Consider the following 17379-nt stretch of genomic DNA (forward strand, 5'->3'; position numbering starts at 1 on the left):
CAAGTAACAAGGCTACAATGGTCTTGCTCAACGTACACACAAGGTTCAGTGGCGGAGACAATGAGGTTCCATTGAGCATCGCTGTACACACTCCGATGGAAGCTACCGAGGTAGCGTCGATGATTCCGAGTAGACATAGGTCGCGGGCGTATTTACTATACTAATGTTCTTCCGTAGGATATCTGACGGCACAATTACCACATTGATCACGTATTACAATGAGGAGTACTCACAATAATGAATGTAAAAGAACACAAAAGGTTATGACAGGAACAGGATCGTGTATTGTGGGTCGTCCAGACTCTCAAGCTTAAGACCCACCCAAGCCAGCTTCGACGGTGACCATCAGTATCTGATCATGCCAGAATTACGCTCTCGTCTTATCGACGGTGAGATACTATGTATGAAATTGTGATATTAAGGTTGGCGGCGTTCTCATCTATGGCAGCTGTGTTGATGTTGATGAACAGAACAGAATTGAATATCAGATAAGCGCAATGGGAAAAAGCCTTGCGTTTGTATTAGACGATGATCTGATCGCGTCACCGAGAGGGAGGACGTGCTCAGCATAGGGTGAGTTGCTTTAATGATTCCTTGCCGAAGTGCGACCGCCTTTACGGTTGGAGCTGCCAATGAGGCGTCCTAGACATCGATGTTAAATTCGTCAGTTACCAATTGAAGGACTCGTACCCGAATCGCGTAGAATCATTGAAGCACTGAAGAAGGATTTATATTGAAGGGTTGCGATTAAGGGATCGTAGGACAGTCCCATCACACGTCGTACGCTGCGCTACAGATGTAGCCCGTCTATTTGCAAAAGGAGTCACGAAGCGCGGAGCTATTGATATCAACGTGTCCCGAGACGGGATCGTTTGATGCATCTCGAGTTGTGGGCTTCAAAGATCACGCGTCGTCGCCCGGCTGTATATATCGTCGCAGTCACAGTTTCTCCAGCAGCCCCGTCGATCGTCAGCGATTCAGTATGTTGGCAGTCGCAGTCGGTTGGTGGTTGGGCAACAAGATGGGTTGAAGCGCCCAAGGAAAGCGAGTTTGGCACGTGGCTACGTCACGTTCAGCGGGCCGGTATGAACCGCTCAAGGTCCTTACACAGGACTCGGGTAGGCACACACTCTTGCTTGCTCTCAAGGGGAGTTGTGGAATGGGCACTCTCGGAAGTCCCTTTCGCCATCCATCCATCATGGACGCAAATAGCACGGCAAGAATGATGGCAATCGGCGCGCTCGTACGTTGAAACCGTTTCCATCTCCAGACGCTGGAAAACGGATGCAATGTTCGAACGCAAACATCGTGTTTCGCTCCTGTACTGCGTTCGTGACTCGGCAGTGTCGTCCCTTTGTCCCTAGCTACGCTGACTTCGATGTTTACTTCCTAGGTTGATTGGGAGACAGCTACCACAGACATCAAGTACCAACCGTTTGATGGTCACTGGTGAGACGGCAAACTATCGCCACTCCGGGCATGGTCCTCCCATGGAGATCGTGCTCAGTGCTGCGGGCATCTCATGCCTTGAACCTTGTTACACACAGGCACTTTGGACGCTATTCCTCATCAACAGCATGCCCCATGTCGAATATCCGGCACACACGAAACCGTCGATTCTAAAAATTTCCAGACCGTTGACATCAAGCCGTACTCGTCTCGGGTTCATTGCCTTCGTTGCGGGTGCTTCGGATGCTGAGTGCTATAAAAGCCGGTCGGATTCGTCGAGTATTCCTCAGAGCAGGTCTCTTCAGTGCTGGACGGTGAGCACTTCCATCTCCCTCTATCGCAAAACCTACTTACATTATCCAATCTCTAGCTAAATACTTACAACACTTCACACTTAAACCAACAAAGTCAGTGCATCGCTGACTGCGATCACACGCCAATGGCTAACCGTTCGACTTTTAGATCAACATGATCACCTCTACCTTCGTCTTTCTTGGCCTCGTGGCGAGCACCGTCCTGGCGCACCCGGTTCAAAGGGATCTCGGGGACTTCGACGACTTGGTTGTACGAGACGCAGGGGCCGACACTAGTGTATACGACATCATCAAGACTCGCGACTTGGGCGATCTTACCACTCGCGACGTTGGTGCAGATACCAGTGTCTACGACCTGGTGCACGCTCGGGAATATCTCGACGAACGGGATGAGAATGACTTCGAGGAGAGAGACTACGACGAGCTCGAAGGGAGGGATTACGAAGAATTTGAAGACAGGGATTACGAGGACTTCGAGGAACGGGACTACGACGATCTAGAGGACCGAGATATCGATGACTTCCTCCACTACGCTCGATTGGTGGCGCGCAAGGGAGGTCGTGGTGGAGGTGGAGGTAGCCGCAGTGCCCCCAAGCCAGCCCCTCCTCCTAAGGCTCCCGCTCCTCCTCCTAAGGCTCCCACTCCTCCTCCTAAGGCTCCTCCTAAGCCCGCCGCGCCTCCAAAGGCTCCCCAAAAGCCCGCCGCACCGCCCAAGCAACCGCCCAAGCCTGCCTCCCCTCCTAAGACCCCTCCAAAACCCGCCTCTCCTCCCAAGACTCCACCTAAACCTGCCTCCCCTCCCAAGAATCCTCCCAAGCCTGCCGCCCCGCCAAAGCAGCCGCCAAAGCCTGCCTCTCCTCCCAAGACACCACCCAAGGCCCCCGCTCCGCCCAAGCAGCCGCCCAAGCCCGCCGCTCCGCCAAAGAATCCTCCGAAGCAAAAAAACCCTCCCGCCCGCCAGCCTATTGATCCCACCACTGTATTTCAAACTATTCCCCAGTATGTGGATCCCTTTGTGCAGATTTGGATGCAGCAACAACAGTACGTTTGACTCTGCTTCCTTTGAGTATCAACTGACGCCTTGTATCACAGGCAACAAACTCAGCAGGAGCAGATGGAGGAATGGATGTAAGCGGCCGTCCCCAATACTCCCTGATTCTGTTACTTACAGAATTTTCACCCAGGATGCCGCCAACGGAACCATGGCAAATGATTGGCTAATTCTTCCCGTCGAATCTGGCGCGCTTGTAGAACGGGTTCTCGGTGATGCGACCGCGGAAGCGTAGAGTGATATGTAGTCCTGTACTTCGACGTTGAATTGCAGTCGGATTTGAGCTGTGAAGTCATATTTATCCTTGACGTCCGGTTAATTCAACATTTCGAGTACGTAAGTAACAACGTCTTGATTCCGTCATTGGAGGGCCTTTCAATACATTCTTCAATGCATGCTCGATATCAATGAATATCTCCACGCACTCGCTTCCCCCAGAAACCCTCTTCATTGCCTGCTGCAACGAGGATGGCTCGTGGCCGGTTATTCAGCTGATCCCGGCCACGATCCCACCGAGGTCTCCTCGATCTTCGGAATGGCGCCATCACTGTACAGCGACTAAAGGACATCCCTCTTATCTTCACGAACCTATCCTCTTCAGCAGTACCCCGCGATCCACCTCCGACCCCGAGTCGCGCTATAGAACATATCTCGCCACCACCCCTCCGCTTCACGATCATGTTTGAAGACAAAGGGCTCTGTATTGCACTAGTAGACATCTCCCGTTCTCTACTCCTTTCACAATCATACCAGAGTTGTGCATGAGTACTGTCAGGTTGTGCCCTACATAATACATGAGTTTGTCGTAGATCCTTCACACAAGCTCGGAATTGAGGATCAGTGTCGCGGCCTGGGCAGAACGGGGTTTGATTGAGCATTCGAATGGGAGTACCTGTCTATTGGCATTGGCGCATTAGCTTGACACATACAAACCCTCTTCTAGGACACACCTTGATGATGCAGGAGCGTATCGAATATCGGGTTCGATATCTCGACCTCCTGCGTCCTTCGCTTTAGTGATGTCGAAACAGAACAGAGTCGACGCGACAGAGATCAAAATAGAGTCCATAGCAAAGAACCGACCAGGGCATATCCTACGCAAAGGTCAAGACGAATACCGCCATGTCGGATGGTAATCCTTCACGAACCTCCGCCCAAATCCGAAATTGGGGTTGGAGTCAAGAGTCTTCGGATTAAGTTTGCCATCCTTGAGAAATCGCTCGGGATTGAAGGTATCAGGGTCCGGGTGACATTCTTCGTCTCTCAAGAGGGCCCTGAAAGGTGATTGAGGGTCGCTTCTTCAAGAGGTATTTGCTATCACAGGCTCACCAAACATTGACGAAAACAGTTGATCCTTTGGGAATGAAATATCCCTTGTACTCATCGTCCATTGTAAGTCGGTGCGCTACACCTGAGAGTATAATCATTAAGAAAGAGACCTAGATAGAAGAAGAAGGGTTGACTTACCTAAAGGCCCCACAGACTGCCACCTGGCATTCATGTCAGCGGTAAACAATGAAATGAGAAAAAAGGGCAAAGAACAGACCTCAGGGCTTCCAACATGATAGCATGGACATATGGTAAATGTGGAAGGTCTTCAAACACAGGGAGTCGTGAACCAAGATAGCTGTCTAGCTCATTTTGACCTTTCCTTTGCACTTCTGGATAAAGGAGCATCGCTGCGACGAATGTAGAGACTACTGAACGAGACGTTTCGGCACCACCTAGTCCTCCCGTCCTGAACTGCAAGTTTATCGAGAAAGATCTATACGCACCCGCATAAGCTATCCATGCCACATTTTTGATAAGCTCTCGATCGGGGTGACTATCGATACTGTATCCGCCCCGGGCCAAACTGCGTGATATAACACAAGAGTTCCCCTTACCTTCGCGCTGGGGGATCATCAGAAGATCGCGATTAACGGGAATTGTCAGTGCACTCACCAAGAGGCCGCAACCTTCTTCATATGGCATCTCTCGCATAGCGATGGTATCGGGCCGCACCCTCTCTGCGTAGGCCTTGAAGCCGCCCCCCGGCATCCAGCTTGGAATATACTTCAGGAATGGAAGGAGATCAACCACGAAACTTCCTGAGATGCTAGCTTCTTGCAATTGTACAAGTGCTTTTTCGGCACGTTCGACATTGGGATCATGTTCAGGCTTGACATCTAAGCCATAAACAAGAGCAATGATGCTCGCCGACAGAGTACTCGCCTCGATGTAAGCTAAGATCAAAGTTACGCAGCGATGGGCTTACTGGTCGATGTGATGAAGAAACCTCTGGGGTTCCTTCAGTAGTCGTCGAAGAAGATCTCGAGAGTACCGGAGTTGCGTTGGTTGATGATCAGGTGCATTTTTTGGATTGAATTCTTGCCAAAATGCACGACGGTGTGTGCGCCATTTTTCACCGTAGGGCATGAAGCTCATCATCCGCCCCCAACCTAGACTGGAACAAACACGGTTCAGCATGCATTTCAGCGCCATTTTTCAATGTACCCACAGTTCGTTTAACATGGTGCTAACGGGTCTCAACATTACGTGAGTGCTCGCAACTTGTGTAACAAGAGCTTCTAGCTTTACCTATCCGAGTAAAGCGACGAGCGCACCGAGAGGAGGTCGTTTACGGCTTTGTAGGAGTTGAGCACGACAATTGAGTTCCCCAAAACATTGAGATAGATGATATCAGAGCCTATGACAACGTTAGCGAGCCCTCAAAGGTAGACCACGCGGCTTACCATATTTCTTAGACCATTCAGAATACTTCTCCCACTGGAGTTCAGAGGGCATATCCAATAAGTTGCCGATGATTGGATATCCGCGTGGACCTGGAGGAAAGGGCAATTTGGTCCTGCCCCATCGCATCAGGCCAACGAGAGCTAGTATAAGCACAAAAGAGATGAGCCAGATATCAGACATCGAGAAGGGGCAACCTGAACAGTTTACACTCTTCGCCCATATATACGTCGCATCTTGCCAAGGCTTCAATGAGCCACATGGAGTAGTGTTCGACATACCATTTGCGGTTTCAATTTCGTGTCGAAGATGCGGCCATCTCGCTATCAACGAATATCGTACCACGGTGTGTCTTCGATATCAACTCGGCATGGGCAAGGTGTAGGTTGGTCTTCCTTAGGGCGTATTGTTCACGAATGAAGCTCGAAGAGCGGCAGCGAACTTATATTGACTGGCATCAGATCGTGGGCCTTGTCCCGCATGTAGGTTAATTCACTCACCCTACATATTCAGAACCTATCGCGGAAACTCGACGAGGCTTTCCTGACGACATCATGAGAAAGCGATAGGCTCAAGCCGCCTCGACGATCACTTGGTGTTTGCCCGTACACCTGATGTGGGAGGTTCTTGCTTGAGGCGGACCGTTTGGAGTTCTAATATTCACCGATGGCGAGGAGTAGTGGACCTTTTGCGTGGTAACAGATCGTGGATTTCGCTTTGCTTCTAGGTTGATGATCAGCAAAGCATATGGTGCATCAACAACATGACCTTGCAGGTGACATCGCCTGTTGATGTCACTGCCCGCTGCGTACCGAAGCACAGGAGAGCACTCGGAGTCTTGCGGATTGTGATTGTCCCGTTCGAAATCCCGTTGATGGTGTGGTTCTCAGTTCAGCGTAAACACCATCCCATTGAATTACGTGGATAATAGTGCCAAATCGAATGCACCAAAAGTCTCTAGTAGTTGACACTGGTTACATCAGATTGAATATTAAATTTCCAGAGACTTACAAAATTGGACGGAGCGATATGTGTACAAATCAACCATTCGTAGAGGGGCAGTATCAGGCTTAGAGCTAACCGGTTTGGATCTAATGGCGGCAGAGAAGTGGCTTCGCAAAGTGAAACGACGACGACTCAGTGGCGGTCAAGGACAATTACTGGGGTTGGATACCCCATATATGATCAGTGGAGGGCTGTGTGCTTCGCAAATACATGCTGTGGCTGAGCTGGGGGCCATTCACATTGATGAACAAATGCCGGTTGAGGTTTACGATCAGGCGTGTTGGATAGCTAAGGATTCCTGGTCACAACCAGCGATCATGTCTGTTAAACTCGAATTAAGTCAGCCACGAACCTCTCAAGTGCTTAATCGATGCTCGTACCATCGCGTTGCCAGACCGACAGACCGTCTTCACGCCAGATTTGCAATTTATAGAGGCTGAAATTCGCACACATTCACTGCGCCGCGTTCCGCACAAAAAATGAGATAGCTCCATCCGCATAATATTGCTATTGCTACAGAGGTGGGCAAGTGGGTGGCGAAAATCGACTACTCGGCTGAACCAACCGCTTGCAAGACCCGCCTATACACTATGAGGAGGTCAGTATTACCAAGCCATCGGCGAATCGATTATCACCAACCTGAGAACTGACACTGCCCAATTAGCCGCAGACTTCGCAGCGAGGCGTCAGCGACCTCGAGCATTCTTCCGACCATGTCTGAATTCGTCCTCGCCGCTGCTTATCAAGGTGAATAGACGATGCTCCGTCGCGAGCGAAGGGTTTGAATCCTACAACTTGCGTGACCGAGATCGATTGCAACATAACAAAGGCGGGCGCAGAGAGCGAGATCACGGGGGGCTTCAATGAGAAGAAGTCCTAAGCAATGATAAGGACTAGTAGTCGGCACGGCAACAATTTAAGGCAAGAGGTATGACTGTGACCGGTCACCGAAACTTGCAACCACGAAAATAGATAGGAACCAATATGAGAGATCTTTCGAGCTTTCCTTTTCGCGCTCTATTCCTCTGCTCACACCGGGATTGAGTGCTGATCCTTCATTCCTCGCTGGAGGCAGCATGCAAACACGACGGAGATACGGCGATGAACACGAACATGTATGGTTGCTGGCTCGAAGCGGGCTGTATTCAATATCTGTAGCGCCGCGGAGTCATGTCGGCGAAGACGCTGCTTCCTCCAGCACCGTGGCTGCGTTACTAATGGGTTTCTTCCACGGTTTGCACCTGGGCCCGTCATTGCCACACGCACACGAAGTCGCATTTTCTACGGGCGCATCAAGGGATGATGATGCACAAAGGGTAGCTGGGCCATCTTTTGAACGACGATGGTCGTCCGATGAGTCCAAGCACTCACCTTATTGATCATTAGACCGCTGTTACAACTCCCTCTACTGCAACAAATAGAGAAACTTGAGTTTCAGATGAGAACTGTGAGGGCCGCCTTCCTGGGAGGACTTCTGAACTTCTTCGACTAATGTGAGACGTTACGCGACCGAGCGCAGCGCGTTTGACTAGGTATCCTTGTTCTAATGAGGTCGTCGAGACCGGCCTGAGGTTCGGTATCAGTGCAGGGAGAAGCAGCGGTAAGGTGAATGCCGAATCTTGGCCGAATCGTAAGACCGACGGGCGCTAATTCGGACCACTTACAACCATCACCACAGCTGAGCAGGATATTTGGGCAACTATAAGTCACCAAAGGCTGGTTCACGCCGACATTTGTCCCGGGGCCGTCTAGCAACTCATACACTACGCCATGACCTTGGAATTGTCAGAGCACCATCTTGTTGTCATTGTGTGAGAGTTTCCGTTTCGTCGAGATCTCGTGTGGTCACCAAGGAGTCTGTGAGTGACCTTGACCTTCGCAATAACAATGCATCAATAACCAACCCTCATTTCAAGTCTTACTCTATGCAGCTTGGGTGATGATCTTCATGACAAGTTGGCCATATTTCCCTGTCTCCTGTATCCCCGTTACCGGTGGCACATGTATGTTTGTAAGCTGTCCTCTAGTCACTGGACTTCGCACTTTTTCTCCCAATATTCTCCATAAGATTGAAGCGTCAGTTAGGTCAGTCCCAAATTTCTGAAAAGTCACTGGGCTTGAGCTTTGCCTCGCTTTCCAGCTCACCTCCCTGCGAAACCGCCCCCGCTTGCGCGCGTACGGGTTCTTTTAGATCTACGGGCTGAACTTGAATGTACGCGACACCTGTTACGCTATATTGAAAACGGCGATAAAAATACAGTGCGGACTCTATCTGCAGCTGCGCTGCCATGGTTAACCGTCCTAGACAGTCACTCGTCGCGTCCTTATACCTATCTTCGAACGTGGCAACATACTCGATCTACGCCTTCTTCTCTTACACTCTTGATCGCAGCCCGGAACACTAGCAACTGTTGCACTAGTCATCGACTATGACTACTCACCTCCGCACTAGCGCGCCCGAAACACTTTCCGGTCTCTCAACTTCGTCTCAACTCCAGGCACACATCGCGATGTTGTATACGACTATCATCTCAAATGGAGCAAGCCATTTATCGCAACGTTCTACTCCAGCGCCCGTTGGTTGATTGCACCTTTCGTCCCTGGCTACGCTCATCGCTTGCTCATATTTACTTCTCGGCTTGCTGGCGATAGTTGCTTGCCGAGATCTGTTGTCGGCCTCGTCCTTGCTTTTGATGTTCCATCACGATTTCCACAGTTACCCTAAAGGACAAGGTCCTCAAACGAACATGGTGCTCCCTGGTGCTGCGGGCGTTTGATCCCTCGAGCTCGCCGCCGACGCGGCAAGTCAATCTACACCATTAATATCCTTTCGCACCAATACGAACACAGTGTCTCCAGGACATACGTCCGATCTCCACGAAATAGCTCCTTTTTGATTGTAAGCAGGATAGCGCAGCAATTTCGAGGTCATTGCCTCCCAGTCTGGATCGTTACGAGCGCGCCGGCTTCTATGGAGGACTAGTATAAAAGCGATCTGAACTCATAGACGATTCCCCAGAGCAGGTCTCTTCAGTGTCGGACAGTGAGCTCCTTCCTTTCCTCACAGATGATGACGGCTTACATGGGCCAATCCTTAAGCTAACAACTTCCATCTCTTCCCGCTCAACTTAACGAAGTCAGTGCAAACTCTTGATCCCCATGCCCATGGAGCGTACTCACTTTGCCGTTTACAGACAAGTATGATTCCCTCTACGTTGGCCTTCGTCGTCCTCGCAGCGAGTTCCGTTCTTGCTCACCCAACCCTTTCCGTCGATTATTCCCAAAAGGACACTGATTACACTCGCGAACTCGACCTTATGTCCCGCGACCTGGAAACCGTCACCAGTTTCTACAACCTCGTCAATGCTCGTGGGTATGTTGACAAACTGGATGAGCATGAGAGAAGAAGCTACGATGAACTTCAAGGACGCAATTACGACGACATCCAGGAGAGGGATATATTGTACGTTCCGTTGAAGTTGCTCTAAGGCATATTGTGCTGATGCCATTAATTGCAGGGAAGACTTCTCCCGGTTAATGGCACGTGCTGGAGGTCGGGGCGGTGGAGGCCGTGGTGGAGGCGGACGCGGGGGTGGCGGCCGTGGAGGAGGTGGTAGGGGCGGAGGAGGAGGAGGCGGTGGAGGTGTTCCAGGCCTCAAGGCTATTCCACCCGGAGGGATACCTAAACCTGTTCCTAAAGGAGCACCGAAATCTCCCGGGCAAGTATCGAAGCCCGGGGGACCTGCACAGCAACCCACGAAGCCAAAGGCCCCTCCGAAGCAACCAGCGAGCCTTCCGAAGGGAAAGCCCAACTCACTGAGTCCTGCTGGCGCTCCGACGCTGAAAATTGATCCGAACACTGTGATTGAAAATGTGCCGAAGGTTGTCGAACCAGCGGTGGAGTGGTGGACGCAGCAACAACAGTAGGTGCACTTGAGCTTTCACTGGCTTGGGGCTAACTGATGTTTAGACAGCAGTAAAGATTGCAGCGACGAACATCAGCTTGGAGTACGTACCCAAGTTTTAAGTGCTCGACGTTTGCTTAGTAGAGTACTTGTTCGTGTCGGTTGTGTATATCTTGTCCCTAACACCAAAAAACTGAGTGAATTCCATCCAGCGACTGAGTCTCGTTCGTAGTCGCGCTTGCGAGTCTTGAGATAAAAGGGGCCCACAAGTCTTCATAAGTCGCGGGCGCCTGCTCCTCCGAAAACTTCAACCAAACTACAACTCAATATCCCTCCAACATTCGATGTCTTAACTTCGCATCCCCTCCACCCTCCATCAATCTTTCTCTGAGGCGTCTCCGTCTTTGAGTCTGGTTCTTGTTTTCCTGACAGGCAAAACTCCTTCCAAAGCTTGTTCAGCACTCACGCACACCAGGAGCGGCGGCCCTTGTAGGTAACTCTGCCAGTGTCGAGATGCGCACTATATCATTGCCCGCAGACCATGCGCTTCATACACTATATCGTATGCCAGCCACTTGGAAGGGGCCTTACCGAACAGTCGGGTTCAGGGTAATTGGCGCAACCTTTGTCTTTTCTGAACTCCACATTCGAAGGGACACCTGGTCTTTGGTCACAACTTCACCTCGACTTCCGGATTTCAACAATCACTGTTTGCATTTCCGCTGCTTTCAAAGGGAATTGGCCCAAGTACATGTTAAAATTCACAAATGTCAGCAAGCTTTCATTGCCGCCCCCTCTTCCCTTACTCTCCACATTCGCCTCACTCACTTCGCGAAATACCCCCTCGAAGGTCCCCCACGTACCATCTACACCCGAGTCTCACCGGGCTGCCTCGAACCCTGTAATTCCACCTCAGACCCGTCTGCGAATGTCGCGTTTTGGTGGAATCTTTTGGCTGCACGAGTGCACTCTCCATTCACCTGGGTTATCTTGCGTCCATCCGTCAAATATGAGGCGGCGTCGCTGTCCACATGTTGTGCTAAACCATCCTGGGCTGACGGTTCTTCGTCATCCGATGGTCTCCGCCGTTTTGTGCCCTTTCGCTTGGCCGAATCTACCGCCTCAGCCAATCTCATTGACGACTTGTCGTCTTCCTTGGCTTCGTCGGCTACAGTGTGGTTGACGCGTTTTGGGGATGCATTCTTCTGGGTGGTAGTTCGACTCGATCTGGTCTTCCTTACTATTGCACGCGCCACGCTCTCCACTCTTGCTCTCTTGCGCCCCTTGGTCCCATCTTCCCCCTGAAGCGCCGAATCTGGAGGCCGTTTAGCCATCTTCGCTCTGATCATCTCTCGAATGGCACGCGGCGACATATCGGCTTTGCGCATTTCCCCTGACGGAGCCCTTGCCCGTTTGCGCTCTTTGCCCACTACATCGACGGTGACAGTCGAGACCTCAATTCTGTCTGGTAGCTGCTCTGCGAGCTCGAACTCTTCTGGCTCGGCGGTCAAGACATGAGACCCGTTCGACGATTCACCTCCATTCCCACCATAATCATCTCCACCGCCTGGGACGTCTCGCCCGTGAGATGAAGCCTGTACTGGGACGAGGGAGGTATTGGCGTTTGATACAGCGAGATCGTCGACATTCTCGAGTTTGCGGACCTTTACTCCGGGTACTGATTGCGCTATACTCCTCATCTTGAAGTCGCCGACCTCGACGTTCGCTTCATTGATGATAAATTCTTCGACGGACTCGCTAGGCTGAGGCTCGCCCCCCACTGCACGCTGATGATGGGTGACGGAAAGGCAAGCAAGGAGGATACTACTCACTTTGTGATACAATGAGGTGGAGGTAGGTGTCAAAAGGTAATTGAGTTCGGCGTCTGAAGGTACATGCTCATGGGGTATGTGAAAATAGGACGGACTGGTGACAGCTTGAGATGAGGAGACGAACGCATGGCTCTGCCGAGATATCTATATTGATGTGATGGGCTCGGATACATGTGTTGACCGCCTAGTTCTGGCTGAATCGATTGTCACATTGATATACAGATGAGAAGAATAAGGTACACGAACTGACGACCGTGCTCACTTGGACTCCTTTACGAGAGGTGAGGCTCAGAGGTACTCCCCCGCCGAAGTTCTATACTGAATGACAGAGCAGGTCGAAGGATCATCGAATGCTACAGCGTCGCGGCACATGGCACTGACGACACACTTAGCGATTGAGAGATAGCGAGCCTGTCTGTACAGAGACGCTGCCCACGCTGTCAACGGGTGTATTACTAAGAAAAGGGTTCCTCCAAGCCTTAGTGCGGTCCGAAATGAGAATGAGACAGACAGGATTCATGTTAGATATGAAAGGGGAAACTCATCCACCGAAATACTCAAAGCGCGCCAGTGCTATCTATCTATTTGGCGAGAGGAATGCATGGTACTGGTGAGTATATCAGGTGACCATATAGGAGTAGATAGGAGATATATTCGGTCAATGATTAACATGATGCTAGTAAGAGAGACAAAGAGGAGACAGAGGCTAGACAGAGGACACATTGGGAAGAGGTAAAAAAGGCTATTCCTGTCTATTAGGTATCTTGATCAATAGAGATAGTCTGGAAGGTAGACTTTGTGCATCTTCACTTCTGCAAGACAATATAAGAAAATGTAAAAGACATTGGGATGGGAACATACTCGTGTTGACAGTGGAATCAGGGGGCACAGCTCCTGCGCTGTAAGCGGAATAGCGGAGAGTCTTTTCAGCAAGGCCCTGCTTTCCAAAAGCTAAATGTGCAGGGATAGTGAGATGGCGTTCACCATTAGGGCACATGCCCAAAACACCAAGGCTTAAACCTAGAAAGAAGAATGTCAAAGGAGAATGTCATTGCAAGTTGTGCTACTGGAGATATGTCTACACACCTTTGATCACATCCGGGCGGCCCACGGTGAACTTGAACTGAGAAAAAGAGCTGAGTATGAGAGTATCAGCCTAGATGAGGTTACTGGAACCACGTCAATGTGTGGAACACTCAAAGAAACAAGATGAGAGGATCAGTGAGTATGATTGACTGTTGTGGTCAAGAGATAAGAGACAAGAATGTGTGTGTACCGAATATATAAAGAAAGTCCGTGTCACGTGGAACTAGACAGGGGAAAAGGAGTAAACAAGGGGTAACTTGTTTACAGTTACTTACTGAGATAGGGGGGAGACACCAGTGCACATCAACTTTCCCAACTGAGAGAACAAAGTAAATCTTGACGTCAGCATCCTGGACAGCTGTTATAGGTGCATCCTAGGAACCCCTTAGGGGCTACTAAGGGCGCATCCACGTGCGTTCCCGACTATGGGCTCGGGCCACGCATACACGCGGCCACGCGGACTTCCCAGATTACGGACTAAGTACATATCCGAGCATGCTGGACATATTCCTACCTGTAAGGGGACACTCCTATTTTCTCTCCTTTCCTTCATCCCATGGACTTTTACCTACATTTTACCTACATTTCCTTTGTTCCCCTTTGTTCCTTTTCGCTCCCTTTCCTTTCCACTTCCTTTCCGCCCACTCCTTTTGCATCCGAGCCACGTCCGGTGACTCTGGAGTCTTCCCGTGCTTCAGACACTTCGGACTCGCTCAGACTCGTCTATACTCTTCGGGGCTCGTCTGGATTACCTCTATCCTCTTTCCCCACTTCATTACCCTTCGCCCTTACTTCCCCAAGTTGCTGGCACGACTCCCGTGCATTTACCCTCCACTTCATTATCACATGTTTCCTTGTACCTTGTGATATTCGCTCGGACTTGTGGCTGGTGTACTGTACAGTTATCCTGCATTCCTCTCACGCTACTACAGTATATACTTCGCTTCCTAGCATGGAGAATCCTTATCCTGTTCTCTTTGGATTCTCCCTCTGCTAGGTGAGCAGCCCTCTCATGTACTGTAGTTAGTCTTATTCATTATCTTTGGATTCTCCCTCTGCTAGGCCTGCGCTGTCGGCCATCTTGAGGTTGCCCTTACACTACTGGACTCATTGCTGTTTCGTAAACGCGCGGATGCCGCGTGTTCCCCAGTATATATTTCCTGTACCATACATAGAGTTACCTTAGTTCAAATAATAGTTCCTTTTCCGCACTCACATCCTTGCCTCTCATTTGAGGTCCCTCCGTTGCATCCCCTCGCCTCTGCTCGTACCCTTGGTACCCACGTAGGACTCCTTCTGGAAATACAGGGCACGCAAGAGTGTGGGAGGCGCAGCCAGTAGCTGAAGCCAAGCCCGTACATCCTCGCTTCCCCCGTTTCCTCCGCGCGTCTACGTGGGCACCCGCGGGTCCGCGTATCCCGAGCCCCCTGCGAGTGTGGCTCTTAACATTGATCCAGTGTATACTCCTGCACCAAGGTTTTGACGTCTGGATAGGCAATGGGCAGTTTCAGCTCAGAGCGTCTCCTGCCACTTGAGCTTTTCTAGAACACACCTGTCTACGTAGCAAATCTGACACACTTCTCCATATCTTGCGCGCACCCACAGCACCAGCCACAAATTGTAGCCCTATTCATGTTCAGAGTCAAATTCCAAACCTCAATAGGCTTGTCCATTGCAGCAGAAACAAGTGTCACTGTGCCATTCTTCGCAACAGCAGGGATGATGTTGCAGATGCGCTTGGCATATGGAGCTGTACAAATGATAATCTGAGCGCCACCGAGGGATTGGATGTATTTTACAACATCTATATTACTCGAATCGACATGTTCATGGGCACTGAGAGACATGGCCAAGTCTTTTTTAGAAGGTCCCGAGGAAACTGTGATGTTTTAGTCAACTGCAGAACCGTCCCTCGGTAAATGCTCACTTTCAACCCCATTTTCGCGGCAAACTATTAATAGCAATCGATCAGACAATCCCCGTTCAGTAGTACATTGCACTGGACCGTACCTGCACCGCAAGATGGCCAAGGCCTCCAATCCCTTGAACAACACAAATATCGCCCGGTGACCACTTCGTAGTGCGTATGGCGTCAAACACCATAGCGCCTGCGCAAAACAGAGGTGCAAGCTCTGCGTAGCTGGCCTTCTGGAGAGCTTCTTCCTCGATACCAATTACCACTATTGTATGTGAGAACCATCACAAGCCTAGCCCAAAGTACGACTCACTTGTCTCAGGTGCGTACATGTATTCGGCGTGCCCTCCATCAACAGTAAAGCCTGTAAAGTCCCCATTTGGGAAAATCCAGTAGTCTCCCTTCCGGCACACATCGCAGCGATTGCAGTAGCCACCGTTCCAACCAGCACCAACCAAGGCACCAAGTTTAAATCGCCCGGTTTCTCCATGCGCTGCCAGAATACCTGACCCTACAGCGGCGACTTGCCCGATGACCTCATGCCCAGGGGTGCAGGGGTATTGCAAACCAGGCCAAGTGCCTTCTTAGACAAAGTGTTCTAAGTTGCACATGCCGGAAGCGTGGACTCTGATCAGCACTTCGTTGTCTTTCAGCGCACGAAGAGGGACTTCAATGATCTCCCATGGATTATTTGGCTTGGAACAGCAAACTAGAAGCATTAAGGGCAAATCAGTATTTGACAATGAACTGGAACTTGATCAAGTTACACATACCAGCTTTGAATGTTTCTGGTAAGTTTGAGAGAGAAGACAGGAGGATAACGTTTGTTGTCGTGAGTTGCTGCAGGCTTTATACCCGGGTTTGGGTTATCAAAAACGAGCAATTGTGGGTCCAGCACGCGCTCACATTTGCAAGACGATAGTTTGTGATTCCCTCGCACTCCTTAAAACCCCTGGAGTTCCGTTCTGAGCGGTGTCGACAATGCGGTCCAAGAATCCTTTGCGTGAAACGGCTGCTGATAGATGCTCCAGGGGTGGCGACTGCCTACGGCTGGAGCATTCACTGTCTTAATAACGCTGGGCGGCAGACTGTCCAAGTTGGAGCGGTTCCAAAGTGATGCGTGTGCATCAGAGTGCGAGTCGGATAGCGTCCTCTGAATCTTGAGCGTCATCGTACTACGTAGATAGTGCGCATATCTGAAACTGATGTATCCCTGAGTAGTACGCATCGTGTGATCCATCCCGTCGTTATAATCCGCCCTCGCGCCAGTTTCTGGCAAAAATAAGAGTGTTCGATAGAGCCCATGTGCAGAGCACGGACGATAAAACGTCGCACCTCCGCTGAACATATCTGGTAATACTGTGGGCGATGATGATAAAGGCAAGGGAATCGGTTGACATTGTGTCAGCCATGTCCGCGCTTGTAGGCGTCCCGAATCGCATCCGCCGGTAGGCTTGAAAAATGGTAACATGAAGTCCACACGTGAGAAATCATGAACATACCTTTATTAACGTTTCGCTCGCAAAAACTCGTAAGTACCAAGCCAACACAAGCGACGTGTACTCACCTTGCGGAATTTATCCTCGAGTACTGGTGAACCCATCATCGCGGCAATTGGACTTACATACAAAAGGCATGCTTCGAACCATCATTTACTTTTGGTCGCATTACACAGAAATCTCAGGGAACGATGAGCAGATAGAAAGGCGAAGGCTTCTATTTCGAAGCGCAGAGGACAACGAGAGAGACTTTTGTTGATGTACTGCCGAGCCTCGACCAGTACAACCAATACGAGCCAATACAGAGGAGTGACTGCTATCGGAATACGTCCATTAATCACGATGGACAACGAAGATCATCGGACATCGTACCTTAACCAAAGCGCCACGGTTGGCTAACAACGTCTCTTGCTGGCTCCCTGCTGGCTCCCTGCTCGTGCTCGGGGTACTGGCCATCATCGAAGTTACTCCAAGGCCATATCTCACGATTCTCCGACGTCCATGAAAGCGTAGAGGAGGAGACTTCGAACTAATATTAATTGAGGTAGAATGTATAGGATAACCGGTTGTACTTAATAGTTAATGCAAGT

The 17379-nt window shown here is 50.4% G+C and overlaps 5 protein-coding genes across 5 annotated transcripts; 2 read left to right on the top strand and 3 right to left on the bottom strand.

Moving 5' to 3' along the window:
* Positions 1–1198: 1198 nt before the first annotated feature.
* PC9H_005715 (uncharacterized protein) lies at positions 1199–3049 on the top strand (the record flags this gene model as incomplete). The annotated part of the gene is made up of 9 exons (XM_036775275.1): positions 1199–1243; positions 1394–1449; positions 1508–1586; positions 1634–1663; positions 1712–1763; positions 1820–1860; positions 1912–2804; positions 2856–2891; positions 2935–3049. The coding sequence occupies 9 exons, from the start codon at positions 1199–1201 to the stop codon at positions 3047–3049; spliced, it is 1347 nt and encodes a 448-aa protein (XP_036633777.1).
* Positions 3050–3628: 579 nt separating this feature from the next.
* On the bottom strand, positions 3629–5730 carry PC9H_005716 (uncharacterized protein; the record flags this gene model as incomplete). The annotated part of the gene is made up of 12 exons (XM_036775276.1): positions 3629–3710; positions 3765–3908; positions 3963–4088; positions 4144–4225; positions 4282–4304; positions 4361–4538; positions 4590–4707; positions 4759–5023; positions 5072–5260; positions 5315–5332; positions 5395–5503; positions 5550–5730. The coding sequence occupies 12 exons, from the start codon at positions 5728–5730 to the stop codon at positions 3629–3631; spliced, it is 1515 nt and encodes a 504-aa protein (XP_036633778.1).
* A 4022-nt stretch (positions 5731–9752) lies between these two features.
* PC9H_005717 (uncharacterized protein) lies at positions 9753–10479 on the top strand (the record flags this gene model as incomplete). The annotated part of the gene is made up of 2 exons (XM_036775277.1): positions 9753–10015; positions 10071–10479. The coding sequence occupies 2 exons, from the start codon at positions 9753–9755 to the stop codon at positions 10477–10479; spliced, it is 672 nt and encodes a 223-aa protein (XP_036633779.1).
* Positions 10480–11323: 844 nt separating this feature from the next.
* Positions 11324–12417, bottom strand: PC9H_005718 (uncharacterized protein; the record flags this gene model as incomplete). Its single annotated transcript, XM_036775278.1, has 3 exons — positions 11324–12237; positions 12290–12355; positions 12414–12417. The coding sequence occupies 3 exons, from the start codon at positions 12415–12417 to the stop codon at positions 11324–11326; spliced, it is 984 nt and encodes a 327-aa protein (XP_036633780.1).
* A 2514-nt stretch (positions 12418–14931) lies between these two features.
* Positions 14932–16009, bottom strand: PC9H_005719 (uncharacterized protein; the record flags this gene model as incomplete). Its single annotated transcript, XM_036775279.1, has 3 exons — positions 14932–15254; positions 15376–15520; positions 15881–16009. 3 exons carry the CDS (start codon positions 16007–16009, stop codon positions 14932–14934), a joined length of 597 nt encoding a protein of 198 aa, XP_036633781.1.
* Between the last annotated feature and the right edge of the window lie 1370 nt (positions 16010–17379).

Source organism: Pleurotus ostreatus, assembly GCF_014466165.1.
Source record: "Pleurotus ostreatus strain PC9 chromosome Unknown scaffold_3, whole genome shotgun sequence".
NCBI classification, from domain to species: domain Eukaryota; kingdom Fungi; phylum Basidiomycota; class Agaricomycetes; order Agaricales; family Pleurotaceae; genus Pleurotus; species Pleurotus ostreatus.